The following is a 12,214-nucleotide window of genomic DNA, read 5'->3' as shown; positions in this document are numbered from 1 at the left end:
AATCAGGGCCATTGTACTAATCTCAAATTTCAAAGGTGATATCGACAAAGCAGCCTGTGTTAGATCAGGGCTCTAAAAACCTTGTGTTGCTTTGGCACTCAGTTTTGCTGTACTCTCTATTTTTCTCTACACTATATCTCTCTGTTTTTCTATATTTTAATGCCACCCTAGGCCCATGAACCTTGCAATAAGTCAGACTTCCCAAAATGCCTGTAAAACACTGAAGAACTGTGGGTGATTTTCTTTTTTAATGTCCAAGGTTTCAATTAACTTTTTTTAAAAAAAGGTTTTGCACTTTGATGATAGTATTGTGTACAGCCAAATGGCAAATACCTTTTCACAAGCATAGTCAGTGGGATCACAATATCAAAAATGTCTGATTCTAATGTAGCTTAAACCCCAAAGTGTGTGACTATGTGTACACACAACAGAGTGGACGGGGCAACTCAGTGAGATGGGCAGGGTATAAGTATTATTATTATTAATAATAATAATAATAATAATTCCTGTGGCAGGGTTTCCTTTAAAACAGGAATATTTCAATTTCTCAATTCATGTTATAATACATTATAACAATTCATGTTATAATACCTTCTCATTCAGATTCACAGAGATATTTCAGGTTCTGCATGAATTCTTGAATAATGGAACATTGATTGGCAAGTATGTGCTTCTCAATAATTCTGGATGACCCATTTCTCACCCAGGAAATGATCTTCAGAATGGAATTCTGGGATTCAGTGAAGAGGCGCAAAGTGGCCTCGTGCTTGATGAAGATTCCGAAAAGAGGGAGGTGCAACTCATTGTTACCCGGCAACCAAACAGGTGCAGGCCACGGCTGGTAAAAAGGGCTGTCTCCACATGCTGTAATGTGTGTGGTTTTGAAATCAAAGAAACTGCCCTGAGCAGAAGAGGTTCTCATGGAACTTTTATCATAAATCTTTGGCTTTCAAGATGCTCTAATAGTTTACTGCAATTTGGCAAACTTGCCTCATAAATTTAGAATATGATTTAAGTCAGTCAGTCGGTCTACCAGAACTGAACAGAAATGAGAGAATTAAACACTCTACCAACCTAACTCATATACATAATAGCTGAGATGTGAAATTAATTTCCTTGCTTTTTGCACACACTTGTGATTTATGGCTTACTTCACTAAGTAAGGTGCAATGGTCAGCTGATTAGGGTTGGAGGTTGTGAGTTCTGGCTTTGCTTCATCTCAGGCTCAAAAGTAGCCTTGCTGCCATCCATTTTTAAGTGGGAATCAAATCAATTGTGCTGGTGGTATTATTGCTATCATTCATTCATTCATTCACCCTAAAGTCCCAGGATAAGTTACAGCATCAAGCTCAAAAGCAGCTAGATTTTGTGCTATACCCCATCCTGGGACCTTAAGGAAGAAGGACAGGCAACATGTACAAATTAAATCCAGTTGGCTCCTGTAAGATGTATCAGACCAGCTTTAGGAAGTAATGCCATGAAGAGAATGTCTTTCACTTTCTTTGAAACATTTTGCTGTGCAATGTTACATTTGGAATGCAGGAGAAAATGTGGGTGGCTGGGTGGGCTGGCTTTGGTTTTCCGAATGTCTGCCTCTGTTGTTGCGTTTATTCTGGTTTGCTTTGTTGATAGGGCTTTCGAAGATGTGAAAATCTCCTGGCGCGTGACCTTTAACAGAACATCTGTTGTCCTGCAGAAGGATGGCACGGATCTGGCAAATGAACTGCTGGCTGTCCTAGGGGTCGCCACTTGCAAGGCTGGTCAAACAAAATGCACAATTGTTATTGAGATAAAGCCTGATAATGTGAGTACTGGTTATTTCAGATTGGCTGCTTAGAAAGACGGATTGTTATTTCCCCTCTCTACCCCCCTCAGGGCATAAAAAGAAATAGGGTGCAGCAAGGGGAGGTGCAGGGGAGAAAGTGCTTCCTTGCCGCACCATCAGACTATCACTGAGCTACTGGCCCTGAAACACCATCAGCTCACACTTAGGAAAGGGTCTTATATACTGGGTCTTCTTTGTCATGTTTTCTGTGCAGTGACATCCATGAAATTCCACACATGGACACAAATAACTTTGGGAAATTCTAGAGCTTTAGCCATTGGACTTTTGTTTGCCCCAAAGGCAAGCTCTTGGCTAGCTAGCATGCATACCCTATAGAAGAAAATGAATACCTTTCCGGTCAGTTTTGATCCACCATTCTTATAGCAGCTTCCAGGATTGCTATCTAATCTTGTTGAAGTTACCTCACTTTTTGAAATTGGTGCCCATACTGTGGCCAAACAGAAATGTTTATAGGAAATCTGCAAGCAGGATTCAAGCACAGAAACACCCTCACCTCTTGTGGTCCCCAGCAACTGGTATTCAGAAACATTATTGCCTCCAATCATGGAGTCAGAACACAGGCATCATGGGTCGCAGCCATTGAAAGCCTTATCTTTCATCCTCTATGGAAGTCTTTGAACTTAACGCTCAAAGACATCCAAGCTACGCTCCAGAAAGTAAGATCTTTGCAAGTCCTCCTTCTTTGCTTTCTCCCCAAGTACTGCTGCCTTACGGCCCACAGTCTGCCTATTTGTTCTGGGAGTAATAAAGGCTACTTATTTAGCACATGATTTAAAGTGGAATTGTGGATTTGAAACATTTTTGCTGAAAAATCAGAGATCATTTGACTGCAATTTGGGGGCGGGATGAAGATTGCATATCAAATGTATCCTCCAAAGCCATGCTTTCATAGATTTATAGGGAGCTGAAATGCTTTCAAATATCAATATGTAGTAGAGAATATTTGTCATTGGATTTATTTATTTTTACATGCACTTTCATGTACAAGTGCCTTAAAATCCATTTCACTTTGAAAATTTCAACATTTGGGGGATGTTTCATGCCATTTTCTTTTAAGTGCATATTTCAACCTTGGAGAGAATCATACTTTGAAGCCAAGGATGAAAGGACATAAAAGTAGTGCTTGTTACGATTGTTTCAAAGGAGGGGCTCGTTTACTTTCCCAGGGTTGGGATGCTAACTGCAATTACTCTCCTGCCAATGTGTGATATGAATGGCTTAGATGAGAGATGCACAGGAGATCCTGGAAACATTGACCTCAGATTCCAAAGAGCTGCTGTATATAAGATGACAGACATATTCATGCAAACTGTTTTCAGGACCAGCCTATCTCAGAAATCTTTGGGGAGCTGATCCCTTGATTTGAAATGCATGATATACAAATGTATTCTCTAATAGAGCAAGACACGGTTCAAAAGCACATTTAATGATGTTCCTTTTGGCATCAGTATTTACAGAGTTCTGAGTATCCTTTTGATTTTCAGGAACCTGAATTTGAAACCTATTTTTTCGTGGAGCTCTACGAAGTGGGTGCAGGAGCAGAACTGAACAACAGTGCCAGATTTGCCTACATAATAGTCCCAGAAAGTGACTCTCCTCGGGGTCTGATCTACTTTGCTGTGGGGTCTCGTCTGGCTGTGGCCCATAAGAAGACCACTTTAATTAATCTTCAGGTGATTAGAGATTCTAGCACATCACTTGCCACCTCAGTTGGCTACAGTACTCAGGTAGGACTAATGCACAAATGTATATACTATCTTCATTTCTTCTCTAATGCAAAGAAAAAAGTTAGCAGGTGTTTGATTTTTGCAAAAGTTTTATGATACAAATTACAGCAATAGCATGCTGCAGCATGGATTTCTTCAGGGCTATTTTCCTAGAAAAAGAGGTGCCGGAACTCACCATGAACACCTCCCTTGTTCTCTTATAAATGGCAATGGTGTCCACCTGAGAGGTGCTGGAATTGAGTTCCGCTAGTCCCAACTGGAAAAAGCCCTGGGTTTCTTTCCCTTATTATTGGATGGTGAGATAGCGACTGTTACACATCATCCAGGACCTTCATTGCTAAGCTGGGGCTTGAGCCGAGGTCTCCCTGGTCTAAATCTCATACTTCATCAGCTATGCTATGCTGACACTTGCAAGAGTAAATTGTGACCTGTGTCTCACAGAGCTCAGTTGTAGCGACTCTCTTGATTTTGAATGGGAGCATTTTGACTACCATCAGGTTTACCACTCAGAGAATGAGTTTGATACCAACCTATAGGATGATGGCCTGATTCAGTGCAACATAGTTTCAAATGTTCTGCTTTGTTTATTAAGTGTCCTTGAGTTATTTTTGCACACTTGCTTTGTCGCTGTGTGTGTTTTCTGGAGATACTATATTATACAACTGTGTGCATGCTATTTCACAGCATTTTCACAATGTCATGACACTAATACATAAGAATCAAACTATGAAAATTGCAGGTTGATGATCATTTGCCTCATTTAGATCACACACTCTGCAACCTCCATGGTCTTAACAAGCATGCATGCATGGCAGATTGCCAAAGCATGAAGGAGATTAGGGAAAGGAAGTCAAGTAGGAGGCAGGAAGAACAAGGAATTTGCCTTGAGATTCTTATCCCCATTCTCCTCTTGCAAATAGTTTTAGGTGGTTTTTTTATTATTAAAAAAAAATCATTCCCCACTTCCTTCATTCTTGCTGGTCTCACTGAGCCATCTGGAAGGGGCAAATAAACAGTTGTTTCTGCCAGTAACTGACAGGCAATGACTTTGTTCTCTAACATGTCAGTTCTCATAAGTAACTGCACTGGTTTACTTAAGGAAGAATAGGCAGTTCTGTTTGGAACTGGTTTAAACCGACTTTTATCCGGCATGGCTGAACTATTACAATTTTTAGTTGAGCAGGTAATGTAATTTGGTAATCATCATTAAGAGCAGTGGCAACAGTTGCCCCCATACTCTGGTGGAGTATCGATGCTACACTTCTGTGCCAAGCTCATCAATCAAATCTTGCTAATTCCCATTTGACATGTGTTCTGGTCCTGTCTTCTCCTGACGCAGACCACACAGTTCAGAAAGATGTATTTTACAACCCAGCCTAACACGATACATCATTGACTAGCCAGCCTCAAACCTAGCACTTTGTTAGAAATACTTTGCCAAACACATTTCCCAGCATCGTCCTGATTAATTTTATTTGAAGTCAAGATAACAAAAATGAAAAATGCATTTTAAAATGTTCATAATTTGAAGCAAACCTGGCTTTGCACAGTATTGCTTAATCCTTACCTAGAGCTTGCTTGCTTGCTTATTTATTTATTTATTTATTTATTTATTTATTTATTTATTTAAAGGAGCTGATGAGACCTGAAGCTCTTGGCCGCATAATGATATCACCAGCCATTTCTGGGCAAGATTTTGCCAGATCTGAAGGAACACTGTCCTTTGCATCTGGGCAGAGAGATGCTGTTCTGGATATAATACTCACTCCAGATACTGGATCCTTAAATCCGTTTCCTAAACGTTTCCAGGCTGTGCTTTTCAATCCTACTGGTGGTGCCAGAGTTGATGACATCTATGGTATTGCCAACATTACCATTGTGTCTGATTCAAACTCTCAAGCAGTCTGGGGTCTGGCTGATCAGTTGTCCCAACCACTTGATGACATAATTTTGAACAGAGTCCTCCAGTATTTAAACATCAAAGTGGTCACAGAAAGTACAGAAGAGCAGCTTGCTGCAGTGATGCACATAATTGATAAGGTACATATGCAGATGTTCCTTTGGCCATGATGAATGGGCCCTAGATTTAGGCATGGATGCAGCAACTCCTTGGGGGATGTAAGCTGATGAAAATGATAAACAGCAGCCATGGCTCTGTGGGGGGAAATGTTGCTTTGATTCTGAAAAACAGAATTGACTATGAGTCTTCTGTAACAAGAACATACTAGGAAAGTATTTGTCAGCCTGCTTCTTATATGAAAGCTGTTGGTTCAGATGCCCAACTTAGATAGTAAGTTGGGATTGTCAATATTGTATGCTGTGATAGAGCCAGTATTCAAGCCTGTAAGGGAATTTGCACTGGCCACTTGAGGGAACTTAAGGTCATGACCCTTATATAGGGGGAAAAAAATAACTGTAATCATTGGGGTTCACCTCCAAATAATGTCTTTAGGATAAGAGCATTAGTTGGCTTTGTCTTGGAAAATCTTAATTCTAATAAACTAGTTTGGGTATGGAAGGAAAGTGTGATTGCTACCTGTACACATGGAATAATTTTTATTCTTTGACCAATTTTTTGTTCCCTAAGATAATATCTGAGGGGGAAAAGCAGGCACTCACTGATAAAAACCGAAGTCTCTTGTATGAGATCCTCTGTGCGCTTATTAACCCAAAACGCAAGGATACTCGAGGCTACAGCTTCCTTGCTGATGTTACTGAGAAATTTGCCTTTTCTCTTCCTATTGGAGTATTGTGTGGATCACAGGGTGAACGGTAAGTCTTTCCACATGAGCCTGGAATATTTCTGAAATTGAACTGGATGTTGATGTCCACTTGGAATTCTGTCTATGCGTAATAGCCTTGTGGGACTAGAGATCTTAATCTGTGAAGTGAGCAGAGTAAGCTCTTTAAAAAATCTGGCATTCTATGAAATAAACAACACATGATTGTTTTATTCAAATGGATTGATATGATGAATTGATCTGATCATATGCCAAAATACAGCTCTTTTCCTGTCGTATTATCAAAACTTCTGCATTAATGCTTGGAGACATATTAGTAATTAATAATATATGAAAGATCCAGTTAATAGGCCAATAATAGGATGACAATGGCATTAAGACAAGCATTATCCAGCACATGTTTCTTTCACAGGTAGCAAATGGCTTTTCCATTTCTTGAGTGTGTTGCTCCTTTTCTGTTTTAACAGAGGCAAAACCATCCTTGACCATTGCCCTTACATTATCATAATGGCCCATCACTGGTATCCACAGCAAATCAATGGACACAGATTTGATGGAAAAGATGGCGACTTCATTAGAGTTCCTGAACATTTGTTGGAAGTTTCTCATTCTGAAAATGAAAATTGTAGGTTCATTCAAGTCACTGAGTATAGTAGCCAGCAATGGTTTATAATGGGTGACAAAGGAACTGCCCTAAAAAATAAGGTATGATTTTTATTTTTATTTAATTGTTTCTAATCTAAAAAGTTTAAAGCTGCTTATATGGAGCTGCCAGGAATCTCCTGCCCAAGCATTGATCAGGTCCACACGCTCTTAGTTTTGCTGCTGCTATAAGATTAGTTGCTCCCTGCTTTTAAATTTAGACATGTGTTCAGGGTTTTTTTATGTGCTTAATATAGTTACCATTTGGAAGAGCAACCATATTAATCTGGAGCAGAATACACACAGAGACTATGGTTGTTCCTTTTTGTCTTTAGCGATATATTTGTATAGCATAACAGCCTTATTTTAGAGCAGGGGTTTTTTTTTAATGTAATTGTATCTAAACAATAATTGACCTGTATGTTTGGCCTTCACATGACATGTGACTAGATAGAGTTTGGCAGGTAGCCCCACCATACCAAGTTTGCAAGGGGCAACACAAAAAAAGACTGGTTCTGTGCTTTATGGTGCCCATTCTTTGACATTATCTACAAACAGTGAGACTTATGCCCCCCTCCCACAGCTCATACAACTTTGTGGAGAGGTCTTAATGTAGCCAACCCTGTGTAAAGTGACAAACCCATCACAAATGTTATATAAATATTTTTTATGCTAAAAAATAATAAAAATATTTGGGGAGGGAATTGAACTGTTTGTTCGATTTATATATGCTTTATTTATGTACACATGGTTTGAGGATGAACTTAGCTGGTGGTATTATGGACACTGGCTTCGCGGTTTAAGCCTAGTAACCATGGAGTGCATATTCATATTCTCCTGTCATACGACTGAGGTGGAGTTTGGGCTTCTCTCCCTTACAAAGTAGAGGAAGTACCAAGTATGTCAGTAGCTGAGCATATACTTATGCATTATGAGGTCCCAGGTATGGTGCCCAGTAGCTTCAGGTAAAGTGTCTGAGGTGGTTTAGATGGGAAAGACCTTACCCTAAGTCTAAGACCTTGACAAAACTTCTGCCTAGGATAAATTGACTAGAGGTCTGGTTTTGCATATTTAGTGTACAAATGAGGATTCTGTGAGTGTTTTTATAGGAAATAAATCTCCACTTTGCCCATTTTAGATTTTTTCAATGAGTTTGAAGAGTCAGAGTCCTCTTCTACTTAAAGATAACAATGAGGTCACCTATCGGATTTATTCTACAGACAGCAGAATTGTTCCACACAAGTCTTTATGTCTCCTTTGGAATCAGGCTGCTGAAAGGTATATTTTCTCATTCTTGACTGCACTGAGAATACTTCTGCCAGTAAAGGCAACCTAAAAATGATATATACTCATTTATATCTCAGGGAAGCATAAAAATGTAATGGTCTGTTTAAAAGCAAATTCTTCATTTAAAAAAGAAACATTTTCACTGGCATTGAGTTGGGGCTAATACTTTTAAATAGTCAAAATTACTATTCAGATTTAGATTATTTCTGGACCAGAATCTTTTCAATGCTCTGGGAACAAACCTGGTCTGCAAACGTTTGTAGAAAGCATCACTGATCTGTGCTGGGGTGCCAAGTAAGGGCTAATTTGGCACTGCTGCAGTGAGAGAGAAGCACAATAATAATTGCCATTAAATTAACAATGAACCCTACCCTATTCGATGGGGTAAGAGAGTATCCCTAGGAAGGACTTATTTAGACTTGGAGCAAGACTAAGTATGCCACATGGATCATTATGCCAGGCCTCAGCCTGGACCTGCTTAGGCTTGGCATGGTGATAGCACACCAGAGCTTGCAGTCTCTTTGGCATATCAACACATATTTACTTCATCTGCTTGAGTTAATTTGCCAGGCCACATATCAGCTACATTTTTAAACTTTTTCTTGCCTGACAAGTTCTCCAAAATTATCAAATCCAAGAATCTGCCACCAGAATCTAACCCGCCCGCCCCTCTCCTGCCCTGTGAGGTTAGACATTAACGTGTTCAAATTCTATCTTTTCTTTTAAGAATAAATGAAGAGTTTACTGGATCAGGTCATCTAATATAGCATTCTGTTCTCACTGTGCCTGCAACAGGAAGCCAGAAAGCAGGACCTGACTGCTTGTGATTCCCAGCAACTGGCCTTCAAAGGCCTACTGCCTCCAACAATTTTTTCATTGATATCTTGCATTCTCAGTCACTCATTACCACAGAACGTATTTCCCCTTGGCACATGTAATAGGTGCATTAACTCTTACTTGAAAGGAGTTGGAAGAATATGTTATCCTTGTGATGGAGCCCACAACTCAAAATATTCCACGTTTTGCTCGTGTTTGTATTATGATTATTGATTTCCAGACTAAAGACTAATGAATTAACATCGTTGACCTTTGTTTCCTCTGTAGCTGGTTGTCTGACAGTCAGTTCTGCAAAGTGATAGATGATTCCTCAGATTATGTGGAATGCTCCTGTTCGCACATGTCTATTTACGCAGCTTATGCACAAACAAACAGCTTGTCTTCTTACAACGAAGCTTTCTTTTCATCTGGTTTTATCTGCATTTCTGGTCAGTTGATAACATTATTATTTTTACGTTTATGAATTGTGTGCTGATTTTTTAAAAGCAAATAATGCATGAAAAATATTGTTTCTGGAATGGACTTGGATAGCAGAAAGCACATAGGCCATGATCCAAAGAATTTTTGATTCTCCTCCCCCGCCCCGCCCCCGGAATCCCAGACCTCAATGCCTTATCACAAATGGCTTTTGGAACTCCCCTCAGGTTTTAAAAGAGATTTGTTGGTGCAGCATGGAAGACTAAGTCATACAAGTCTAAACCTCTCTCAGGCACATGAAACTAGTTATGTGATTCTTTTGGATCCAAGACAAAATAAGCTATAACCCATAATCAAACTCTAAAGGGGGACATTCCCAAATATAAAAATCCCAGCGTTCCTGCTCTCTTGAACTTTGCACCAAAGGGTAAAAATAAATCTCAGAGTCTTCTAGTTAACAGGAACTAGCAACCTTTAGGCTCCAATCCTATATACACTTTAGAAAGGGAGTAGGCTTACTTTTGAGTAGACATGCATAGAATCGTACTGGTTGAGTGAAATCAAAAGGAATCACACTTTGGTGAAATGATTCTACAGTTGTGCCCAGTAGGCCAAAGCTTTATCTTTTGACTTCTAGACTTCTTCACTCAATAGGTTGTATTCTGTCCTGCTGTTCAGTGGGCAGTAGTGATGCTTTTCTTTGCAGAAAAGAGCCAGGTCCAGCAGAGATGCTTGCAATTTTCATTTATTCCCCCTCCCCCTGCAGCTCTCCTCTCCAGTTCTGATTACCCAGAGCAGATTTTGGGAGCATAGGAGGCTGCAGGGTGGAAGAGGAATGGGCAGAAATGGCTTTTCCCTCCCCCTCCTGCCTGCGGGAGCATCCAATTCACAACTCTGGATCCAAGACCTTATATTTTAGTTACCAGCCTAATATTTATAAGTGTAACCCTACAAATGTAGCAGGCCCAAAATGAATATGCAGAGTAAAATCCATTGGCTGAAATTCAAACACTTCTAGACACCAAATCTTATCCAGCCCAGCAGTTTGTCCTGTTTAAATAGGGTTGCCATGTTGTGAAGAGCGAAAAAGAGGACATGGAGACCCATCGCCTTCCATCACCGTGGACTCACACACCATATACCCTTCAACATTTCTCGGATGAAAATAGGGACATCCTATTCCATAACAACAGCAGCAGCAGCAGCAATAATTTAATTATTTGTACCCCACCCATCTGAATCGGTTGCCCTAGCCACTCTGGGCGGCTTCCAACATATATAAAAACATAATAAAACATTAAACATTGTATAGTTACAAAAACAAAATACAATATGAAGATCTAAGCAGTATGGTGATCAAAGGAAAGGAGCAAAGCTTTTAGGGGAGAAATGGGGTGCCAAGTGCTCCAGCCATTTCCCCCCCCCCAACCCCCAGAACTTCCTTTGCTAGGTTCTTCAGACTTCTAAGATTTCTAGATATATAAATCAGAACACACACACAAGGGGAAGGGGGCCTTTCCCTGACCTTACATGAGAGCTGTGTATTTTAACTTACATTCAAGAATTGTGTTTAGAGGTACCCAATGTTATTTGGTTAATCTCCGCACTAGCTATCCAATAGCTTATTGGTCTTAGACAAATAACTTTTAATTAGAACTGCGAGAGCTCGGGGGGGGGGGGATCCTCTTTGAAGTGTAGGTAGGTTCCCATGAGGCAAGACACAGCGATAACAGCAAGAACCTTTATTGAACTACATACGGTAACTAGGAAACAGGAGCAAAGCAACTGCTTATATACATTCCTGGAAGCCTGGGCCACTCCCACTCCCCACGTGATTGGCTGTCTACTCTTCTAAGCTGCAAATCATGACTCAGAGTTCAAGGGCCAATGGCAGAGGCCCAAATCCTGAAATGTTCTGTGATTGTACATCATGTATCGAATCAGAACACAGGAGCTCAGAATCCTTAGTCCAGACTCAGGCTCAGGCAAACACAGACCACTGAACACTCTTTACCAGCAAGCTGTCTTTCTTTTCTTAGGTCTTTCTAATATTGCAGAATAGAGTCAACCGATCAATGGATAATGCACTGGTTTGGGGTGGGTTTCCTGGCATTGAGGCACGCAGAGGAGTATATGGGAGACCCTAAAGCAAGGAAGGATGGAAGGGGAGACAGAGAGAAAGAGAGACCTGCTAAGGGAGATGCCAGCAGAGACCCCCTCAGGGAGTCTTTCCTGCCTGCTCATGGGCCGCTTACTGGGCATCAGCATGGCAAATAGCTCTGAGAGGTCTAGGCTGCAGCTGTTCAATCTGCCCTTACATGATGAGCCCAATCCCAACATCCACCATGCGGGTGCACCCTAGGGATAGGAAAAGGTTAAGAGTGATCCTTGCATGCACGCTTCCTGGCTCTGCTTGCAAAGCAAGTCTTTGTACAGAGAGCAGCAGGTGCATCCATAGAGATAGGAAAAAGTAAAGAGTGATACTCATATGCATACTTCTTGGCTCTGTTTGCAAAATTCAAAAAATCCACCCAGACTGAAAATGTATCCCTGAAAAAGAGGATGTGTCCGGGGGGAAAGAGGATGTATGACAACCCTATCCTATTACATTTGTGTGCTGCATAAAGGTTCTTTATTGAAACAATCATTGTTTGTGCATGAATACATTCTAGCACTGAGAATTCCCATAAGGTATCTGTGACTCTCCAGGAAAAGGT

At 40.5% G+C, this 12,214-nt stretch overlaps 1 protein-coding gene across 4 annotated transcripts in view; it reads left to right on the top strand.

Moving 5' to 3' along the window:
* Positions 1 to 12,214, top strand: part of ADGRV1 (adhesion G protein-coupled receptor V1) — a 242,414-nt gene that overhangs the window by 117,184 nt on the left and 113,016 nt on the right. For all 4 annotated transcript variants that reach the window (XM_081930116.1, XM_081930117.1, XM_081930118.1 and 1 more), the window contains 8 exons: positions 708 to 825; positions 1,633 to 1,804; positions 3,331 to 3,573; positions 5,206 to 5,613; positions 6,161 to 6,345; positions 6,782 to 7,019; positions 8,095 to 8,234; positions 9,348 to 9,508. In XM_081930116.1, coding sequence (XP_081786242.1) covers positions 708 to 825; positions 1,633 to 1,804; positions 3,331 to 3,573; positions 5,206 to 5,613; positions 6,161 to 6,345; positions 6,782 to 7,019; positions 8,095 to 8,234; positions 9,348 to 9,508 — 1,665 coding nt within the window. The remainder of the gene's footprint in view (positions 1 to 707; positions 826 to 1,632; positions 1,805 to 3,330; positions 3,574 to 5,205; positions 5,614 to 6,160; positions 6,346 to 6,781; positions 7,020 to 8,094; positions 8,235 to 9,347; positions 9,509 to 12,214) is intronic.

This window comes from Podarcis melisellensis (assembly GCF_964234715.1).
Source record: "Podarcis melisellensis genome assembly, chromosome: 11".
NCBI classification, from domain to species: domain Eukaryota; kingdom Metazoa; phylum Chordata; class Lepidosauria; order Squamata; family Lacertidae; genus Podarcis; species Podarcis melisellensis.
The sequence above is the reverse complement of the archived record's forward strand: the minus strand, read 5'-3'. Positions and strand labels throughout refer to the sequence as shown.